Here is a 23361-nt window from a genome sequence, read left to right as displayed (position 1 = left end):
ATTGAAATGAAATCGAAAATCCTAATTCTGAATCCTATTTTAACTGAACTATTTTGAGTTGAGTCTAAAGAAATTAAAATGATTAAATTGCTTCTACCAATTGGGTACATGTGAGTATTCAATTAACCAAAGCAACACACTCATTTTAGAAACTTGGTAGATTTGTACCCATTCACTTTCTTCATTTCTTATTGTTTAATATACTAGAGTTTGTTCATGCCTTTTAGCACAGATATCCTCTTTGAGGTTAATGGGGTAGAAAAAAAAACGTAATAGAATTAGAAGGGTAATATTTGAAAAATAAGAGAGAAAGGAAAAGATAATAAAATTAAAGAGATATTATTGAAAAAGAGAGAAAAAATAAAATATAATATATAAAATTAAATGATTATTCTTAAAAAGAGGAATAAAAAAAGAAATACAATAAAATTAAGAAGAATATTCTTAAATGGTAAAAAGGAATAAAATTGAAAGCTATTCATGAGATGGGCCTGAGATTGAGTCTGACCTCTCTTTTTTTTTTTTTTGTTGTTGTTGTTGTGTTGTTGTTGTTGTGGCGGTGGGTTGGGAGGTTGTATACAATTTTTTATAATATAATATTAATTTTTATTACAAATTATTATAAAAATTTAAATACCTATTTTGATAACTGAAATTATGAATATCTTATTTGTTTTTTTCCCCGAATATCCTCGCATCTCACTTTTATGTTTCATTCACTATTTCAAACATGGTGTGACCTTTTTTAACGTCCACTCTGATTTTTTTAATTTCCAAAAATACTCTTTTTCTCAATTTAACAATCAACCAGCAAACAAAGACCCATCTCTTCCAAGACCCTATAAAGATCCTCACATTTCTCTTCCCATCTCCATTCTTCAAAGCTTGCATTCTCTCTCACTCTCTTCTGTCCTCCAAACAGAGGAACAGCACAGCAATCAAGTTTTGGAGAGAAAAAAAATTAAGTTAAAAAAGAAAGAGAGAGAGAGAACCAACTAAGAACACAATGGCTCTTACAAGCAGCTCTGTTTTCTCCTCTAAATCCCTTCAAACCCAATCTCTCCTCCCTTCTTCCAAACCTATCCAACCTTCCCTCCCTCTTCTCCCCTCCACCAAATCTAAACCCAGATCCATCAAACCCATCTCAGCTGTCCATGCTGCTGACCCTAAAAAATCAACGGCAACCATACCCACCACAAACACATCAACAATTCCTGTAAAATGGGCTATCGACAGCTGGAAATCCAAGAAAGCCCTTCAACTTCCAGAGTACCCAGATCAGTCAGATCTCGAATCCGTGCTTAAAACCCTAGAATCCTTCCCCCCAATTGTATTTGCAGGGGAAGCTAGGAATTTGGAGGAGAGACTTGCTGATGCTGCAATGGGGAAGGCGTTTCTTCTTCAAGGTGGAGATTGTGCAGAGAGTTTCAAGGAATTTAATGCTAATAACATCCGTGATACGTTCCGGATTATTCTTCAGATGAGCGTTGTTTTGATGTTTGGAGGACAAATGCCCATCATAAAGGTTGAATCTTTTTTCTTGGTTTTGTTCTTGTTGTTGTTTGATTTGTGAATTTGAGATTGAATTGTTGGGAATAATGTTCGGAGGACAAATGCCCAGCATAAAGGTTGAATCTTTGTTCTTGTTGTTGTTAGATTTGTGAATTTGAGATTGAGAATTGTTGGGAATAATTGTTGTTTAGGTGGGGAGAATGGCCGGTCAATTTGCGAAACCAAGATCGGATCCATTTGAGGAGAAGAACGGCGTAAAATTGCCGAGTTACAGAGGTGACAATGTGAATGGTGATGCCTTCGATTTGAAATCGAGGACTCCAGATCCACATAGGTTGACCAGGGCTTATTGCCAAGCTGCGGCGACTCTGAATCTCCTTAGGGCTTTCGCCACTGGTGGTTATGCTGCAATGCAGCGAGTCACTCAGTGGAATCTCGATTTCACGGACCATAGTGAGCAGGGAGACAGGTATTTCCACTCGCCGAAAGTTGGGACTTTTTTTTTTAATTTTATTTTAGTTCTGAATTTTATTTTTTGATTGTTTCTTGTATATGTTTATAACAGTAGTTTAAATTCAAGATTATATATCATTTCTATCATTCAATTGGTAGCCGATTAGAAAATTTTCTAAATGTTATAATAAGGATTTGCACCGAGTCGAGTTGTGTCGCTGGGATGTTGGAAATGTTGGAGATCATAATGTGGGTTGTTGTTACAATGGTTCGACAGGTACCGTGAGCTAGCTCACCGGGTTGATGAGGCCTTAGGGTTCATGGCTGCGGCTGGACTCACCGTGGATCACCCAATCATGACCACCACCGAGTTTTGGACATCCCATGAGTGCTTGCTCTTGCCTTATGAGCAAGCCCTTACTAGGGAGGATTCAACGTCTGGGCGTTATTACGATTGTTCTGCTCACATGCTTTGGGTTGGGGAGCGCACTCGGCAATTGGATGGTGCCCATGTCGAGTTCTTAAGAGGAGTTGCCAATCCCCTAGGGATCAAGGTATCGTCAACACATCCCTTACTTTCCTTTATTATGTGATCCATTCATTTTTGAATGACTCGAATAACTGAGTTTCACTTGGATGAGCCAAAGAAAGCTTTCCGATTTCGTAAAATCAATTGCTGACGGTTATGTTTACGCCTTATATTCTATTGACAAAAGGTACTATACACGAAAAAGTCACGGGGAAACCGTCGTTTTTCACCGCTACTTTTTGAACTTTTTCATCCAAATTTGGGAAGAAAAAGGAATTGATTACGCTTTTGCGAACCAAAAGGATAGTTAATTTTGGATTGGGAAACCTAAGGTTTGGTAAGGATCGTAATCATTCTCAACTCTTCTTCGTGGACAGGCATAGCCAAATCACGTAAATCTTGTGCATTTTTTTTATTTCTTGATTTTTTCATCTTATGCATTGCTAGATCTAGGGATCTGTGCTCACACTATATGACAAAGAATTTGGTACTTGAGAGATTTCTCAAACTAAGTTTAGTTGTTGACTTTTTAGTTGATAAGCAAGGGCTCTTAACTATTTTTTTTTTACTTATAAAAAAAAAAAAGCAAGGGCTCTTAACTGTCTGACTTCTTTTGGTCATACTATTAAATTTCAACATATTTCTACGAAATATATCAAAATATTTTTGTTTCGACAAGGCTCAACATGAAATTTATGATTGTTTTTTTCTAAATATTTCAATGGAAATCACTTTATATCACGAAATTTTCGGTGAATAATAAATTTCAATTGAGATAATCAAATTTTGGGTATAAAATGCATTATTGGTGTAAATATTTTGATGAATAGTAGATTTTGATCAAAATATTCGATTTTAAAAGAAATGTTCAGAAAATATTGATAAAAACTTATAAATATAATTTTTTTTTATAGAAAGGACTTGTAAATTTACTTAATAAATAATGTTTAGTAATAAAATAATTGCACACAATATCCATTAATTAATATAAATAAAGAGTCGTGATAAATGCACGCGGCTGATGTGGTAAGGGCACAGAACCATAGATCATTTTCATCGGGATACACAGGAAAAAGATGTGCAGTTCTGTGCCCTCGGCACGTCAGCCGCGTACCCAACTGCGTACCAAGACCACATGCATTCATCATTATTCATAAATAAATTCTGATATTTAGATATCTATATCATCTTATTTTGATGTATTTTAAGTATTTTAGTATGTTCATATAAGTATGGAACACTATCATCCATGTTTTAGTTAGTTAGATACATAATTAATTTATTCATGCATATTCTCCATTTAAGCAAGTGTTTTACATAGTAAGTAGTACTATTAGTTTATACCTTCGTACTCTCAAGATGTTGTTGATCTTCATTTCCACTCCATTTGATTGTTTATTATATTTTGATGACTCAATGACAGTATTTTAATGCCTATTTTATCATTCTTCACAGTTTAAATATTAATTTCCTCAATATTTTCATCACTTCCACAATATTTCCATCATTTCCAAAAAAAATGTACTACTTTTCACATTGAATGAAATATTTCCATTTCCAAGCTGACCGAAATCGACACTAAAATCAAAACTTAATTCCTTGCTTTTGAACCATTGTTTTAAGTGTGATTCAGAAATGTGTTTTGTTTGTGTGGGTTGGACAAAGGAATTTGATTGTGATTTTGGTTATTTAAATGAAAAATGAGGTGATTGGTGTTTGTGATTCAGGTGAGCGATAAGATGGATCCCAACCAGCTAGTTAAACTCATTGAGATCCTGAATCCTCACAATAAGCCAGGGAGGATAACGGTGATTGCAAGGATGGGAGCTGAGAACATGAGAGTGAAGCTTCCCCATCTGATTAGGGCAGTCCGCAGAGCAGGGCAGATCGTCACTTGGGTTAGTGACCCGATGCATGGAAATACCATTAAGGCTCCCTGTGGTCTCAAAACACGCCCCTTTGATGCAATCCTGGTATAATCTCTCACCATTATTACTCATGTTCTTAACTCCCTAATTTAAATTCAGTTGTCTAGTTTCTTGTTTAGGGGGCAAAATCATGCCAAACTGTTTTACACTTGCACCAACTTTACATACTGTTAATTTGAAACCATTCTATGAACCAATTAGCATCATGATCATCCTCCCTGAAAATTATGTACCCAAAGTTTTTGAACAATGAGCCAAATCGACGAGAAATCATTCACAAAGGGGTCCATTGAATAGTACTGTTTGATCTGTGTGATATCTGGGGTATGGCTTATCAATGAAATGGGCCATCCACCGTACCGTCCTAGTTAACTGTCAAGTGTAGCTTAAAACAATAATAATAATAATCTATCTAATTAAGTAGGACAGTTGTACTCTCATCTTTGTCCCCCCACAAAGTGTTGGGATTTAATTCCATAACTGCATAATGACAATTTTTAACTTTATATCTTGCTTTTCAAGAATACCCCTCCAACTTTATTGTTGTCCCCCCCCTCCAAATTTCCAAGCATACCCCCTCACTTTATATATCACCTTTCCTCTTCTCTCCATTTTCCAGTAATACCCCTCCAACTTTAAATTCTTTCCTCCCAACTCTATTTCCTTTCCTCTCTACCCCCTTTGGCACAGATAAAATTTTGTAATAATAATGTCACAATTGGGTTCTGAAGTATTCAAAAAGTGAACGCAGTGAACGAAGAGTGGTAGGTTGGATGTGGATGCCACGTGATGTTCGAGGTTTCTTTTGGGTGAAAACCCAGATAATGCGTTTCCTTGACCTTTTCATACAAGTAGGAAACTTTCTTGTTTTGGTTGGTTTGTATATTTCTTCAGTTCTAAGATAAAATGCAAAACTGTTTTTGCCTCTCCATTTCCTTCGTTTTCCATATTTTTTTTAAAAGAAGTGAGTTGGGGGTTAATAATTAGTAGGTGAATGCGGGTTTTGAATCCAGGTTGTGGCATCAACACTTAGAGACTTAACCGACTTAGCAAGCCGGCACCTTTAGCCTTATAGTTTAATTATAAAAATTACAACAGTTACAAAGATATGATCAATTACCATCATCATAATAATGTCTTTATGCGTTGGTAGGCGGAGGTTCGGGCATTCTTTGATGTGCATGAGCAAGAAGGAAGCCACCCGGGAGGAGTTCATCTTGAGATGACTGGACAGAACGTAACAGAGTGCATTGGAGGATCAAGGACAGTGACATTTGACGACCTTAGCTCACGCTACCACACTCACTGTGATCCCAGACTCAATGCTTCCCAGTCTCTTGAGCTTGCCTTCATCATTGCAGAGCGTCTCCGAAAGAAGAGAATTGGACCACAGCATACTCTGGCTTCCTTGGGGCTGTAGGGCTCTGCCCCCCCTCTGTTTGGTTATTTACTTATAGTTATTGGTACTCTGGTATATTTAATCGAAGTTTGTTAGATAAATTGGTATGAACAGTGGATGATTTGCAATTTGAGAGAGGAATAAAGATCATTTGAGGTTGAGTTTTTTATGTTTCTAAGTTTGGATACATTTTGAACAAAGTTTATAACTTTTAAGAGTTGATGACATAAAATCCATAACCTCAAAAAAGAGCAGACAATTATGTTGTATCGTCTTGCACCTCACAACTCCGTATCATTCTGAAATTCTAATTATTGTTGATTGTAACGATCATTGAGATGATTCTATGATCTACCCAAGCAACAGTGCCGGTCTTTTAGGTTGTTTATTTTGAATAAGGAGAAATGTGCCCCTCAATATGTAGGGGTCATCCTCGATCAGGATAGAAAAAGAAGAGTAAGAATGGGTCTTGTATAAGCCGTTAGCATCCCCACTTGATTGTTTGTGTGTGGAGAGTGCTTTTTTGCTCAAAGTCGAACAGCCATTTGACGCACGAATGACATCAGCAATAAGAGGAAATTTTCTGATTAGATCACCTTGTGGCATGCTAAAATGTGCTCCGATGCACGGGGTTGGTAGAGGATGAAATTCTACGAACTTGTACAAAAAAAACTGATTTGTTTTTTACTGTTGAATTTTAATTTTAAGTTTGGATAGTCGGTAGCCATCGATTTTCAACTCCATAGATAAGCAGAAAACATTTTTTTTTTTTTTTTTTTTTTTTAAATATAAATTTTTTCATAAAATCTAGAGCCATCGATTTTCAACTCCACAGATAAGCAGGAAAACTTTTTTTTTTTAGATATAAAATTTTTCATAAAATCTAGGAGGCTGTGGAGTGTGACAATCCATGTGAATTGAACGACCCATTATAAGATTTTAAATCTTATAATTAAAATTTGTGGACAGAGGACCTGCAGGCAGGAGAGAGAATTTTTGTCTCCGTCGCCTAATGAGCAAAATATCATTCATGTGTGCATTATTACTCCAGTGGTCCTTGTGCAACATTAATTGACGACAGAGTCCCACCAACCAACGACCTGCCTGATACACAAGCTGAAAATTATTTAAATAGTTGAAAGGGACATGTCGAAGCCACCCCAATTATTGCCCACAGTCCAAATCATAGCCAAAGTGAGGATGAATTTTTTTTTTTTTTTTTTGGAATGATCTCTTCCTTATAAAGAAAAAATAAAATAAAATAAATCAATCCACTTTAAATATTTTAATCTCATAAGATTAAGAATTTTAGAATTGGCTGATTTTTTTGACTGATTTTTTTTTTTTTTTTGGTGAGATCCACACCTTAAAACTCAACCTCACAAAAAAAAAATCAACTTATTCGGGTGCGTTGGTAAAATTGGGGTGACTTTAACACATTTAACACACATTTAACACGACCCTTCACGAAATGAGCTTTAAAAAAAAACTCTTATTTTTATGTGAATCTAGGTTTTTAGTTAAGTACTAAAATACCCCTTAGAGGTACCCTTCCATGATTTGATGAATATTTATGATACCCTTTGTTTTCAAACTGATGGCATACTTCTGACCACACTTATATGAGTGATTCATAAAATGATTTAAATGCCCAATTATTAATCTTTAATCAAAATCTCTTGATTTTTCTTTTTAAAATCAATCATCTTTCACCCAAGGTAAAATTTTATACATTTTCAATCTAAGATTCTATCTCCTTAAACCTGCAAACCTCAAGATCAAGATAAGGAATTTTGAAGGTGTAGACAATGACATAATTTTAGGTAGAAGAATCAAGAATTTTCTACAAGAGGTCAAGATTGAAGCTGAAAACAATGGGGGTGGATTATGGGACATATGTAAATACAATATAATAATAATAATAAATTTTCAAAATATGGATTAAAAATTTTGGATTGAACTGATTTTTTGTGAGGACAATCTCAATGATGAAATCATCCTAAAAAATAAATCAGTCAAATCTGAAATTTCTAACCCCATTAAAAGTGATGTAGAATGTGGACCGCCGATTTTTAACCAATAATTTTTAAACCACTTTTGATGGACTTAGAAATTTTAGATTTAACTGATTTTTTGTGAAGATGATCTTCTCATCATAGAGACCATCCTCACAAAAAATCAACTCAATCTGAAACTTCTAACCCATATTTTGAAGAACCATTATTTTTAAATATCTACCAAAATGTAGGGATCATGTCTAAATCATCCCTAATGATCCACAACTTTAAATACAATTTTACCAAAATGTCTGGAAAAAAAGGTGGTTTCTCAACAAAACAAAAAAAAAAAAAAACCTCTAAACAATGCAAGTAAACAATTGACAAGGCAGGGAACGTTCAACAGAAGTGGTTCTATTCTACATAACCATAAAAAAGTGTTTTGGAAGGAAACGGAAAGATTTGAGGCTAGCTTGGTAACAAGGTTAAACCCACTTGACCAGAGTCGAAACAGTCACTCACTAAAGCAATACTTCAGTGAGAAAAAAGTGACCCATAATGTCCCTCCACGAAGTAGAGTCAATAAACTTAAGCAACGTAGTTTACATGATGAGCCGATGTCCATGCCATCCAAGCAAAGAAAAGTGGATTCAATCAACTTTTACCTGGAATCACATCCAACTATTTTCATCCTCAAATGCTTCTGAAGAAGCCGCTCAACATGTACTTAAAAAAGAACCAAATGCATGTTTCCCATTAACACAACATTATAAATTTGTCGATAGTTTAGTTATAAATCAGTCAACATAATAAGAAATTGACAAGGCTCTCATAGTTCTTTTGGACATTATTGCATAATCAAGATCAGTTGTTCAAATGCTACCCCTTCAGTAATAGGGCCTGTAACGAAGCGGCCTTCTGAACCTTGGAACTTTCCTGCAACGGGTACGAACAGATTTTTACTGACTCAATAAGGGCAGACAAGAAGTGTGCAACCAATATTGGCCCTCTTCAGAGGAAAGAAAAAACTTGATCAAAATAGGCCCGCTAAAAACACTCACCCATATCCATAGGAAGAGTAGAAAAACGGGGGTACATATGGCCTCCTGAATCGGTATCCCACATATGGGTTGAACCGCCGTCCACGGAACTGCTTCATTCCAGGAACATTGGTCCTTTTGGCGGAGATCTGCAAATGCAAAACAGAAACTATAATGGCAAAGTACATGGATGCTGTGTGTATGTGTGTTAACATATGTTCGCATGTGTGTATCAGCGTTGCCAAGGATTATATAACCCACTTTCAGTTGACGGCCATGAAGTTCAGATTCATTCAGCTGGAGTGCCTCCTGAACAGCCTCAATCTCGAGGAATTCCACATAAGCAAATCCCTTTGGTTGGCCAAACTTATCAGTCAGAATAGTGACTCTGTTAACAGTTCCACAAGATTGGAAATGCTGCTGGACTTCTTCCGGTGTGCATGAATAATCCACCTGCATATCCAACGTGTCAATAGACTACGAAATAATAATAAATAAATAAATAAATAAGAGAAAGTAATTGGATTCAGGGCTTGTGTGTGCATGTGTGAGTGCATGCGCGCACATGTGTGATTCCTCAACCCCACTTAAGTTCCTAGGGTATATACTTACTGCCTCATATGCTAAAGTATTGGAAAGCAGTAAATAGATACAGAATCTTCCTGTTAAGAAATTGGACTTCAAAAAATTTGTTAATAGTTGAAAAGATAAATGTATAATCAAAGTTTAATAAGATCAATTTTCTTCTTCAGAAAATCTTTTAATAATGGAAAAGATAAATGCATAATCAATGTTTAATAAGATCAATCTTCTTTTCGATAAGTCTTAAATTAAAAGACTGGCCGAGATTACCAGGGATAAAATAAGAAGAAACATCGACCAAGATGCAGAAATACAACAGATATAATCCCATCTTCCCAAGAAATTATCAAAGAAAATCCCTCTTAACTCCTTGAAGATCTTACACCAAAAGAATAAAATGCCCATAATTTATATAATCGAGACATTTCCCTTGTAACACTCGACTATTACATTCCTTCCAAATCCCCCAGCAAACTGCAAAAGGCATGACACTCCAAAGCAGTCTTTTAGATTGTTTAATAAGATCAAATTGAGTCATTATGAATTTATGACTGGATTGTAGGATGTAGAATGTTGACATATTTTTCAGAAAATGCAAAACAGTAAAAAATAAAATAAAAAATTGAAAGATGATGCAAAAAAGTATAGAGACTTGAAAAACTTGGGGTACAACCCAATAAATAAGAGAACCCCACACACGGGGAAGAAATAGTTAACAGATACTAATAACACCTCCTGCCAGAATCAGTAAGCAGGTTTGCTATCTCAAAAGACAAAAGTAAAATCTGTCTAACAAGAAAGGCATGACTGAGGTGGGGAATGAAAGCTTCAATAATGTCCAAAGATAAAGGCCCTCCTTTTAATGTGAACAGCTACTTGTGCAGATCATTTGAAAGATGCACTTCTTTGACCGTGATATAGGTTTAAAAGAAAAAATGTATATTCAAGGATGATTTTACATGGACAAACTTACCAATTGAAATAAGTAAAAGAAGCTGCTAAGACTGTCCTAAATCCTTAACTTGGGATAAAATTTCCATTAAAATATACAGTAAACTACCTTAGCACCGGGTATAAATGGTAGTTGAAGTTTGGGTAAATATTAAAGATACCGAATTCGAATAGTTCTCAAAAAGAATGGCATGCCCAACTTGTCATATATTTATATGTTTCGCATAATATAATGTGTACATAAAATCTATTGTTTTCTTAAGAGACATTAAATTTTTCTGCTGGAATATATCAACACTTCGCTTCATGTTGCACTATCCACATCCATGAATGAATTGGACCCACATCAATGAAATGTACCACTTGTGAAGATCCATTTTTCTAGACAAATTGACATAGGAGTGCGTAAAATTAAAATGTGACTCAGTTCCTAGAATAGAAGAAAAAATTTTCCACCATATAAATTAAGGTAAACCCAGAGAATTATACTCACTTAAATGAGAAACAATGACAAATGAGCACACAGTCAGATTCCACCATAGCATGATAATGTATATTAAAAAGAAGAGATGAAAAGAAATAAACGATACGGGGACAAATCCGCCAAATGTTATTAATGTCTTCACTGTAAGCTGGGTAAAACAGATCACAAACAAAAGTCAACCAAGAAGGAGATCAAAGACCCCTCACCATTTGCTTGAAACAACTAAATACTCCAAAAGGACTCACAATCACCAACAGCAGCAGCAATCTGGCTTCTGCGGCTAAAACTGCAGAGCACCATCACTCCCTCTGCTCTCCCAAGCAAGCCAACGAATTTAGCGTACTCACCAGATCCATTTTTCCTATATTGACTTTATCCATTTTTTCAACTCATTCTCTTCTTTGGGTTTTTTTTTTTTTTTTCTTTTTTTGTCTTTCTCTTTTTCATACTATATTTTCTTTTTTTGAGCCATCTATTTTTTTACTCATTGGCCTTCCCTTAGTTTTCTTTTCTTTTTTGGGTTAAAAAGATGTGTGAATCTATCCTTTTTTTTTTTTGGTTCCTTTTTCTTTTCTTTAGTCAAACTAATTCAATACAAAATCACTTCCAGCAATCCCAATATTTAGGTAACAATTCCCAGCGCAAATATATCAGAGAACATGAAGAGCGAAGAATGACCCTGCGATCATTGTTAGACAAAGTCAAACCATGACTCCAGACTTGAGAAGTAGTCCACAGTCAACCAAAATTTTGCTAATATCAATAACATCATGAATTCTTCCAATTACACACACAAAAAAGTAAGATCACGTGTTATCACGAACAATTTACACAACTAAACATTTCAGAATTCAAGAACATTGCCAATGGAGAAAAGGGAATTGATAGGGACATCATAGATCATAGGTCGTTATTAAGTACGCTTTGTAGCCCACTAATGGGTTGGACAGATTTTTAGGATATAGGATCTTTTTATTATTATTTATTTTAGGAATTTGATTCAATTGTGAGTATTAATCGCATCACTTTTCTTTAGGTTAAATTTTGCAAGGTCAAAACTTGAAGTATTAGGTTAATTTTTGTGTCATTTGAAAAGTTATTCAGTTACCTATCCAACGGGCTCAAGATTTTGTGATTTTGGTGAGTTTTGCGAAAGTCGTGGTCAAAAATATTAATAGGGTATCAGTTTTACACGAGATTAGCATCTCAAGGTCAAAAGCATCAATGTTTAAGTCGTATTAAATTAGGGTTTAGAGCCTAAAACATGAGAACCTGTATCTATGGCTATTGTAATTGATTTCATATAGTTGATATGATAAAAAAAATACTTTTTTCTTGTTTGAGAGTTAGTACATTCAACTTGGTGATGTCACAAATATTATTGGGGTGATTCCAAATTAAATCTATCATTTTTTCCCTCTCATATCCTCTATCTTCTTCTTCAATCCATCTTTTCTAAAGTGATAATAAAAAAATTGTTTATTTGTGAGAGATCAAGAAATCCATCAAATCCTTCCTAAACCAAACCATAAACACATAGACCATTAATGCCTTCTCTACATCCACCTTATACTCTACAACCTAATTTTATTTCATACCCCTAAACTTAATTACAATAACCCATTGAAAAATATTGTAATTACAAAACTTTGCATTTATTCTTTCAATATATAGCCAATTGGGATTTTAGAAGCCTTTTTCTTAAAATCCTTTCAATAATTTTTTGGTTTTTCTTTGCCTTTCAGCACCACCTAATTTGTTCCTATTGTGTTTCACAGGTCAAAATACAGTATAAAGGAACATTTTTAGTTTTCATTAGCTTCCTTTTATGGGTTCCTTCCAAGAGCAGTATTCTCCATTAAATTAGGGAAAGCTCATTGGCTGAAGGGAAAAACCCACCAAAGAAGGTCTATCTTCAAGTGCTTATTTATGTCTGCTGATTTTTTTTCTTTTGATAAGTTTATGTCTGCTAATGTTAGGCCATCAACCTAAATATTGTTTCCCTATAGACAAGTGATTATTGAAGTGTTTAAGTTGAACAAATTGGGTTCACAACTTCCCAATTTACAAACCAAAAAACGTATCCACAAAGGAGAAATGCAGTTGTACTCAAGATAAGCTTTTGAAACATATAACTAGAAATCAGAAAAGCCTTTCTGCCTGAGTATCATACTTCATTACACTCAGAACTGCAGACAGAAGAATTAAACTCAAACCCAGCAGTTACTATAAAGCTATTGGCCCAAAGTTCCAATCAAAACTTATTTGGTGTATTCATTTCTTCCATTCAATCCCTGACCTTTAATCATACCCTAGAACTTCATGTTGAGTTTAGTCCATCGGACACTCATTGCCTTGTTTCTCTCCTTATAAGCTCCTGAACCTCTCCACTCATTGCCAATTGGTTTTGAGTTGGATCCCCAAACTTATCATGGTATCAGAGCAGGCCTTTCTCTCCTCCACGTCACCCAATTCATATCTCCAGGTGCTTTGGCCCAATCTGATCCACACATGCGGGGGTGTGTTGAGTTTAGTCCCACATCGGACACTCACTGCTTTGTCTCTCTCCTTATAAGCTCCCGGGCCTCTCCACTCATTGCCAATTGGTTTTGAGTTGGACCCCCAAACTTATCACTTCAACCATGGTTCCATATCATCATTGTCATTTACACTATATCCCCACAATGAATCCTCAAACTGTCATCAATTAGCGAATAAAAGAGGAAAATTGGGGGTGTAACTCAGTTGGGTCGAGTCCAGTTGGGAACCAACCTGAGCTTCAAAGTTCAAAGCACTCAAATCAAGCCCAACCCTGAGGTCGGTCTTAGATGCTCAGTCCCAGCCAACCTGAGGTACTCAGCTCACGCCTGAGTGGAGTTGCAAAAACAAAGGGTGTCAATGACAACCATCATTAGCATATTGGGGGAAAAAAGGTATACTAAATAGAAGGGGAAACAACAAATTAGAATTTACTTACCAAAGTATGGGACGGAGTCAATTAGCAACAAAGTTGGATCAATGGGGGGCAACAGTGAACAAGAGAAAAAAGATTTAAGGAGGCTTGAAACCTAATCTTGTAGGAAAGCGGATGACGAGTTCAAATAGAAATAACTACAGCAAGAAAGAGAGAGGAGAATTGGTAAAACAAATCTAGAAAGAAAGATTCTGCATAGGATTTTCCTAGGTTGATTGTTTCGGGCAGTGGATTGAAATTCATAAAATGACCACAGGTGGAAAAGAAAAGTACAGGGGACACCAGTGTTGTCAAATTTGGTCGCATATTCGCATATGCTACAGTCGCATACCCCAAATTATGCTATCTGCCAATATGCAATGGCATATTTTTTTGCATTTTCTTTTTAATTTTTTTTCTTGTAGCATATGCCACTGCATATGCGATGTGCAAAATCACATATGTGAACAGGTGTTAGTCGCACATGGTTACATATGCTATTTAACAACATTGGGAAACACAGATAAAGAAGAGGAAGATGGTGATGCACACATGAACCATTACATTAATTGTATGGTGTTGTTGGGTAAGGAAACATGCAAGAATCATTTTCAGCTGAACTAAACCATCATGGGAGTGGTGTCAACTGTTAAGGGGCCTTTTTGTAACGACAAAATGGAGTTTCATGGTTATGGGGTTCAACATTCAGACCCCTACAGAAAAGTTAATAATTTATTTCAGTTATCAATGTAGGTACTTTTGGGATTATAATGGGTTTAATAATAAACTAGTAACAAGGGTAGTTCACTTAAATTGTGCAACAATGTAGTTATAGAGTAGTCATGTTTTATTCTATTTACATTTCCAATGTAAGAGATGCAAAACCTGATAGGGACATCAATGCTTGAAGAGTAGATTTTATTTAGTTTTCTGTTTTGTAATTATTTTCATGTTTTATTAGCAAATGGTCTTAGTATAATGTTAGTATGTCTTTTATATTTAAGTTTATAAGAGTTTGAAATTTAAGAGAGATTAAGTTAAGACAATTAGAATTTTATTAATTTCTTTATTTTGCATTTTAGATTTACTAGGTTTCTTCGATTGATTTTCTTTATATATAAATTGTATTAGGATTTATTGACAAAGAGTTTATTGAATTAAGAATTAATTTATTTTAATGGAGTTTCTTGGAGTAAGAACTCCATCATCCTCGGTGTGATTCCAAGGTCCTATCCTTCTCTTTCCCTTCTAATCTTATTTCTCTTCTCTTTTCTTTTTTTTAATTTTCTTGCTCTTGATTTTCTTGAATTCAAGAACTTTTGAATCTCGATTGATGCAGGACGGTGAGGGAAGAAGATGAAATAAGAGGAGGGGGGGGGGGGGGTTAAGGATTTGGGCCACTATGGGGTAAACCTAAAAAGATTTGGGTTGTGGGGTTTAATTTTGATGTTTTGAATTACAACCACAATCCCAAAATGTAAAACACAAACTTTTCCAATTACAGGGTATTTGGTTGGAGTTGGACAATAGAGTATAGTGTAAATTTGGAGAAGAGGTAAGTGGTATAGGTGTTTATGATTTTAGGAAGGATTTGATAGGTTTCTTGATGGGGTTAGAGGATTCTTCATGAATTCAAGAATTTAAGATTTTAAGAAAATCAAGAAAACAATAAAAAAATTAAAAAAAAAAAATTGGAAAAGAAGATAGAAAAGATATAAGAATATAGTACATTGGAATCACACCAAGGGATCTTAGAATCACACCAAGATGGATGGCCTCCAAACACAGGAGAAATATCTAGAAGAGAGCTGTAATTTCTTTTTTATTCCAAAAACTGATAAAAATAAATTACAATTGTCATATATGTATAGGCTACACTCGAAACCCTAATCATAAAATTACATAAGAATTGACTCTTCTAACCTAGAGAAATCATGTGTAAGGCTGACACCCTATTAGAATTTTGACCATAACTTTCTCAAAACTCATCGAAATTGCAAAATCTTGGGTTCGTTGGATAGGTAATTGAATAACTATTAAATATCACAAAAATTGACCCAATACGACAAGTTTTGACCCCTCAAAATAAGGCCTAAATAAAAATAACATGAAAAATACCTAAATTAATGACTTCTAAAATAATTAAAAGACATCTAAAAATAAAATAATCTCACCTAAAGTAATCTCAATAAAGTAGAAGGGGAAAAATAGCTCGACTAAAAAAGTTGCAACCAAAATAATTCCAAAATTTCCATGGGTAACCATGAATGCTGACTTGATTTGCATCCCGCATCATTTCTTCTAGAATTCTTGAAACCCCTTCCCCACAACCCTTAATCCTTAATTGCCAAACCTCAACCTTTAACCATTTGAAAATGTTATGATTGCATAACTTTGCATTTACCTTTCAACTTAAAACCATTGAGGTTGTGATTGTAATTGCAAAATGTCAAAAATTAAACCAAACAACCTAAACCCGTTTGAGTTTTACCCTATCATAGCTCAAATCTTTAACATTGGAATCACACCAAGGGTTCTTCAAATCACACTAAGACGGATGACCTCCAATCACTAGAGAAATCTCTAGAAGAACTACAAAATTTCTTTTTATAAAAAAAATTATTAAAAATCAATTACAATAACCATATATATAGGTTGGACTTAAAATCCTGATCCTAAAATTGCATAAACAATGACATGTTTGACCTAGTTAAACCAATCGCATGTAAATCTGATATCCAATTGATAATTTGTTACAATATCATGTATATCGACTAGACTCAAAACTGTAATCCTAAAATTATATAAACATTACACTTTTTTGACTTTGTTAAATCTATCCCATGTAAAACTGATATCCATTCGGTAATTTTTCCATAACTTTCTCAATACTCATCGAAATTGAGAAATATTGGGCGCGTTGAATATGTCACTTAATAACCTTTCAAATGACACAAAAATCGACTTAATACAACAAGTTTTAACTGCTTAAAATAGGAACTAAATAAAAACAGTGTGAATAATACTTAAACTTGAATCAAACTCCTAAATAACTCAAAGACAACTCCATTAAAAAAAAATTAATCTAAAATAATCCTGAACGATTAAAAAAAAGTATAGACCCAAATAAGTGGAAACCTAAATAATTACAAAACTTTTGTTGGAAAACTTTATCTTCTCATCTTTACCATTTTTTATTTTATGTTTTAGATAATCCCTAGCCCTCATCTAGTTCCAACAATTGAGTTGTCTTTGGGTAATTTAAGAATTTAATTTTAGGTACTATTCACGTCATTTTTATCTAGGTCATATTTTGATGGATCAAAACTTGTCGTATTGGATCAATTTTTGTGTCATTTGAAAGGTTATTCAGTTACATATCGAACGAGCATAAGATTTTGCAATTCTGGTGAGTTTTGCGAAAGTTATGGTCAAATTACCAGTAAAATATCAATTACACACAAGATTGACTTATCGAGGTCAAAAGTGTCAATGTTTATGTAATTTTAAGATTAGGATTTTGGGTCTAACACACACACACACACACACACATATATATATATATATATATAGCTATTGTAATTGATTGATTTTAATAGTTTTTGGAATATTTTTTTTTTGCAGGTCTTCTTAAGATTTCTCCATTGATAGAAGGTCATCCATCTTGGTGTGATTCCGAGTAATTATCTTCTTCTATCTTTTCTATCATCTTTTCCATTTTTTTTATTTTCTATTTTAGATAATCCATAACCCTTATCCAACTCCAAGCAAATACCCTGAAACCTTGCACAAAAATTGCAAAAAATTGTCGTAATGCAAAATTTCACGATTACCATTTAGGATATAACCAATAGGGATTTCTGAAACCTTATTCTAAATTTTTTTTATTCTTCATCACCACCTAATTAACCTTTTTCACCACCCTTCCCAAAGTAGAACCACCTTGGAATCAAACAAAATTTAAGTTGTCTTATTTCAAAAAGTGTATTGAAATTGTTGCTTATTTTTCTTCTGTTAAGATTATTAAAGATCTTTCTTCCTTGTAATGGAAATAACTCACTTTGACAATTTCAATTTTTTTAGTATCATTCTTGCATTCTCTTCTTCTTTATTGATGTTTCATATATGTTTTGCACCATTTTGGTAACTAAGCAAGTTACCAAGTCCTAAAACTTAGGGGTGCAACTTGTTCCGGTTCAAACCGAGAACCGAACCAAACCAATAGCTTTGGGGTGGTTTGGTTCCGTTTGGAACAACTTGCGGTTCAGTTCCGGGTTACGAAAATGGAGAACCAATCAATTTGATTTGATTCTCGAATCAAGCTTGAACTGAAACCCTATGCAACAAATATATATATGTAAATAATAATTATTATGAATTATTTTAGGAGTTAGGACATGGATTAATATTTTTTTGTGGATAAACTAATAACTTTTTATGGATAGATAGATTAGTGATTATTGTATGAAATTATATGTTTGTTTTTTTCATTAAAAAATATTGCTTCCAATTTACAGAATATTGGCAATCAGTAGAACCAAAACCGATTTTAGTTCAGTTTGGGTTGGTTTGGTTCTAGTTCTTATTTAGTGGAAGCAACCTATGTCAGTACGGTTCCAACTTGACCTCAAACTGAACCAAGTTGCACCCTTACAGAAACTAAGGGCCTGTTTGGATACCAGGAGCAGAACTACTCTTCCAAAGAACAGAAGCTGAAGTACTCTATGGAGGAGCTGGAAAAAATTCTGTGCAGAAATGGCGTTTGGCAATCAACTCTATGAAGTACTGGCAGAAGTACTTTTGTGCTGGAAGTCTGTTTGGGAACCATACTGACTGTTTTTGACATAATATTTAAAAAAAAAAAATTGACAGACTGTCTTTTAGTGTCATAATATGCCTTCAAACTATATTGTTTTTTTACATTTTAACTATAAATATTAATATAATATAATAATAAATATTATTATAATATAATATAATATTTTAAATATTAAATATTAATATAATGTGTTTAAATCCATTATACTCAAAAATTTTTAAAAAATTGACAGACTGTCTTTTAGTGTCATAATATGCCTTCAAACTATATTATTTTTGACATTTTAACTATAAATATTAATATAATAAATAATAAATATTAATATAATATTTTAAATATTAAATTAAATATATGTGTTTAACTATAAAATTAATATAATATAATATAATAAATATTAATATAATATAATATTAATATTTAAATATTAAATATTAATATAATTGTTTAAATCCATTATACTCAAAATTAAAAAAAATAATTTAATATTAATAAATGTTTCTTTGTTTGATTTAAGGGCAAATGAATTAGAAATATTTTCATAGAAAATTAATAAAGTTAGGGGTATTTTTTTGGGTAAAACGAACCGTTAGATTTTGACTCCCCGCAAGAAGAGTTTTGAGAAATAGGTTTTCTTGACTTCTTCATAAAGAGTAATTTCTTACTCTTGCGCGGAGTAACTCTTCGAGGGAGTAGTTCATACAAACGCATCCAAGCGACTTCTAACTCCCCGCAAGAGTCAGAAGTAGCCAAGGAGTCCTATCCAAAAGCCTACTAAGGTTTTGACAAAGAATATGCCATACTGATGTAGAAACGACGACATAAACGTTCTCACAATTGGATTGATTAGGAGGAACAGTAGGAAACATCAACAAATAACTTGAACAACTCACTTGGATGGTCGTCGTATACGATCATCCATGATGATGACAAAATCTCACCAAGCAGAGACAATCAATCAATTCCTTGCACAGATCATTGGACAAGACATCAAGAGAACCATGAAATTAAGTACAATAGCCGTGACCAATGACCAAGACAATCCCAAAAGACCTTAAGGCGTTAGAAAGTGATTTCAGATGTGACAGCTGACAACATGGAGGTTGCAAAAAAAAGGTGGAGATAATCTTATCCGATTGGAAATCCCCAAGTTTGATGGCAGATTAGTTCCTAGGGGGTTTCTTTATAGGTTCAAAACTAAAAATCAATGTGACATAAATGTCGCCAAATGCACAAAGGAATTCCATAAATTATCAAAATGCTTGCAATCAGGGAATATATGTTTTGTATGCGGTGATTGTTCGGAAGTAAATGAGAGTGTCTAAATAGGAAGTCAAACTTTTTGAGAATATATATACAAAACTCAAAGGCATCATATTCTCAAGAAAATAGAAAAGAAAAGATCCAAATAAAATAAAAGTTTATGAACCTCACATTACCAACAAAAACTGATCGAGAATCTACTTCCTCCTTGCTTGCTTGTGTTGCAGATGCATTAGCAGGCTCTGTGTACACATTGCATTTACATAAAATTAAGAAGGATGTCAAAGTGTGAGTTAAAAAACAGAGCAACCTAAACAAAGAGAAATTGTTACATTAGGGCCATACTTGAATGGTTGCAATCAAGGAAAATTAACAAAGTTTTGGTGCAATAATTTTTGCACATCGAAACTTTGCGATCATTGGGATTCAATTTTTGGACTACAGAATTTTGAGTACGTGAAAGGCTTTTTTCCATAGATTTGCAGTGATACACAAATTTGTGGCAACTTGCATAGGGAAACCTACCACATGCTCCCTGTAACTTTTTGTTTTGGGCCAATTTGTGCAATTTGGGATCATATAAAGTCGTTTACAAACTATATATAATTTTTTTTTTTCAAAGGTAAAAATTAATTTTGCAATTTGCAATCAATAAGATAAGCATCATAGGACAAAGAGAAAAAACCTCCACAATGGCACTTGAGTGCAGTTATAACCTATATTATCAAGAAAATGTAGGAGTAGCAATAATAAGAAATAAACTAGCAAAACGTTCATTGAGATCAAATGGGCAACGTAAACCGAAGCCCTAATACAACCTCAAAAGGAATATGCAAGTTGAAGATTCTAAAAAAAACTAGAGGAAGGTCCTAAAGAATGAGGATTGAGATATGAAAATGGATATGAACACACTTTTAATAATAAAAGACACTTCTTTGGACTGACTTGAATAGAGGAATAAGATTCGCTTAGCCAACCCAAAATCTTTGGGATAAGGCTTTGTTGATGATTTGCATATATTAGTTGATGAGACTATAAAGGGAGTTAATGCAAGAATAGAACTCTAAAGAGCTGATTTGGAGTCCAAGAATTTAGAATAAGTATAATCAAGACAGATTATGTAGAATGAAACTTTAAAATAACAACTGGGTAGGGTAAATCTGGTAATTAATCAAGACCATGCATGTGTATGGATCTAAGGGAGGCTCAATGACCGAGTTGATCCAACTTTTCCCCAAACCTGTGGTATTTGTAAAGATTAGTAGCTCTATTAAACATGGTTTGGCCTAATGAGCGGAGTGCCTATTCGTCCATAGAGAAGGAAGAGTAGACCTAGGCGGCTTAACAGGATAGGTTGGCCTGTTATGATTGAGTCTCATAGGGAAAGTATCCTGAGATTCTAAGAGTGATTGATCGCGCCTCAATCACACTCTTTCCTAAAGAGATAGTTTCTTGTTTTTATAGGATCTTTCCTTTATCCATCCAAAGGATTTAGAATGAGATAAATCTCAATCCCCATGAACAAGGAAAGGGTGTGACGTATTGAGGTGGGAGATTAAGGAAAGATGACAACCTATAAATAGGAGGGAAGATCTCGAAGGAAAGGACTTTTTAGAGAGAAATTTGGAAGGTCAATTCTTAGGCTAACCTTTGAGGTAGTGAAAGTTTTTCTATTCTCTACATCTAAAGTGCTAACTTAAGCATCGAAGGGTGTTTGACAAGTACCACACCAGTACCCCAGCATGTTTGTGAGAAGGGAGGACCCATCATCAAGGAGATTTGAGTTGTTCGAGGGAAATCAGCAAAGAAGCCTCTAAAAATACAATATAGAGGAATGGTTAGTAAAAAAAATCAATGACTAGGAACTATCTTGTAAGTAATTACAATATCAATATTGTAAGTAATTGATATTTATACTTGCAATTTAAATCATCAAGATCATTACAATTAAAACTGTAAGACAATAAACAAATGATAAAAGTCATAAGATTGAAGTTATTGCTTATATAATAAATGAAGAATAACACTGATGCTAAAAATTGGCTCTCCTACCTTGAGTCGGTTTTCTAAGAACACTTTTTTGGAGAAAAAAGAACAAAATTGCGATGTGAAAACCCCATAGATGATCTATTATATAACAAACCAAAAAAAAAAGGAGGAAATCCAAAACCCTAACAAATCAAAGATCAAAAAAGCACCTTGTACAGCACCCATTTCCTTCTCAACTTTAGCCTGCATTTCACGAAGGGCGGCAGCTTCGTCTTCCATCTCCTTCAACCGCTTTTTCATCTCGTCTAACTCCTGCAACTGCAATAGAAAAAAAAAACTTAATGCGTTAGGGTTCCATCGATCTTCGATTCAAAACTCTCTCTTTCTCTGGATTAAGGAAGAAATCGAAAGAGAGAGATTGAGACCTTGAGTGCATCGTCGTCTGCCCTAGACATCTCAACATCTGGGTTTGTGTGATCCATGATGTCTCCTTCCATGTCTGGGATGTCTCCTCCGTAAACCTCGTGTTCCTCTTCATCCATCCCTCCTCTCTCCTATCTCCTCTCTTGCGCCTGTCTTGCACTAATTCGCTCTCCACATAGAGATTAAAATGGGTCGGATTTTATTCGAAATCCGAGTGATTCGAATCCGATTTTTAGCGGATTTGGTTTTTCAAATATATCCGAACTAAAATATGGGTCGAACTAAAATATGGGTCGGATATGGGCTGATGTCTCTTAATTCGAATTAGATACGGATCCATCCCTATATCCGAATGATATGTTATTTTATTTGTTACACATATTAATCAACAAATATTAGGTGAAGTGGCTAAAATTTCTTTTCAAAAGGGGAGAGGCCTTGAGTTCAAAGTATATTTAAGTCATATTTTTTAATAAATTATTCAGTAATAATTTAAAATTATTCAATCCAATTGATCCGGATATGGATTTAATAAAAGTAAAATCAAATATATTTTTAGCTAACAGAACCTGAATTGGATCCAAATTAAAAAACTAGATATAAATATGAGTAAATTCATATCCGACTCGACCCATTTTAAGCCCTATCTCAACACGATACACCTAACTAGACCAGATATCACAATGAAAGAGAGCTACTATTGGCATCTCCAACTTTAATTGTTACACCCCATTTTCAAAAGTTATTTATAACATGCCAATTAAAGATTAAGACACACTATTCAGATATTACATAGATTTTGCCCAAGTTATTAATCAACATTATAATACCCATTCAAGCCTTGATAGTCCCATTTAGTAAAAAATTTCTATTTTAATAATCTCTCACCCACCTCCCCATTATAATATTTTTCAAAATAACACATTTTCTCATATTCTTTACATGTTTGAATTTTTCAAAATTATTTTGTTTATAAGTATAAATTTTATTAAAAGTCAAAAGAGATGATGAGAGGTCCTCCAAGAATACAAGATTGCAAAAC

At 34.1% G+C, this 23361-nt stretch overlaps 2 protein-coding genes across 2 annotated transcripts; one reads left to right on the top strand and one right to left on the bottom strand.

The window, feature by feature from the left end:
- The first annotated feature begins 844 nt into the window (after positions 1–844).
- On the top strand, positions 845–5990 carry LOC147409505 (phospho-2-dehydro-3-deoxyheptonate aldolase 2, chloroplastic-like). The gene is made up of 5 exons (XM_086429736.1): positions 845–1525; positions 1704–1981; positions 2243–2519; positions 4222–4467; positions 5576–5990. Exons 1-5 carry the CDS (start codon positions 1007–1009, stop codon positions 5840–5842), a joined length of 1587 nt encoding a protein of 528 aa, XP_086285862.1. The 5' UTR covers positions 845–1006; the 3' UTR covers positions 5843–5990.
- Positions 5991–8545: 2555 nt separating this feature from the next.
- LOC147409504 (polyadenylate-binding protein 2-like) lies at positions 8546–22479 on the bottom strand. The gene is made up of 6 exons (XM_086429727.1): positions 22322–22479; positions 22106–22214; positions 20079–20149; positions 9120–9311; positions 8880–9007; positions 8546–8754 (listed from the first exon to the last, which is right to left on the bottom strand). The coding sequence occupies exons 1-6, from the start codon at positions 22436–22438 to the stop codon at positions 8706–8708; spliced, it is 666 nt and encodes a 221-aa protein (XP_086285853.1). The 5' UTR covers positions 22439–22479; the 3' UTR covers positions 8546–8705.
- Between the last annotated feature and the right edge of the window lie 882 nt (positions 22480–23361).

This window comes from Akebia trifoliata, chromosome 2, assembly GCF_017979445.1.
Source record: "Akebia trifoliata isolate Shusen 1 chromosome 2, ASM1797944v1, whole genome shotgun sequence".
Classification (NCBI taxonomy): Eukaryota; Viridiplantae; Streptophyta; class Magnoliopsida; order Ranunculales; family Lardizabalaceae; genus Akebia; species Akebia trifoliata.
The sequence above is the reverse complement of the archived record's forward strand: the minus strand, read 5'-3'. Positions and strand labels throughout refer to the sequence as shown.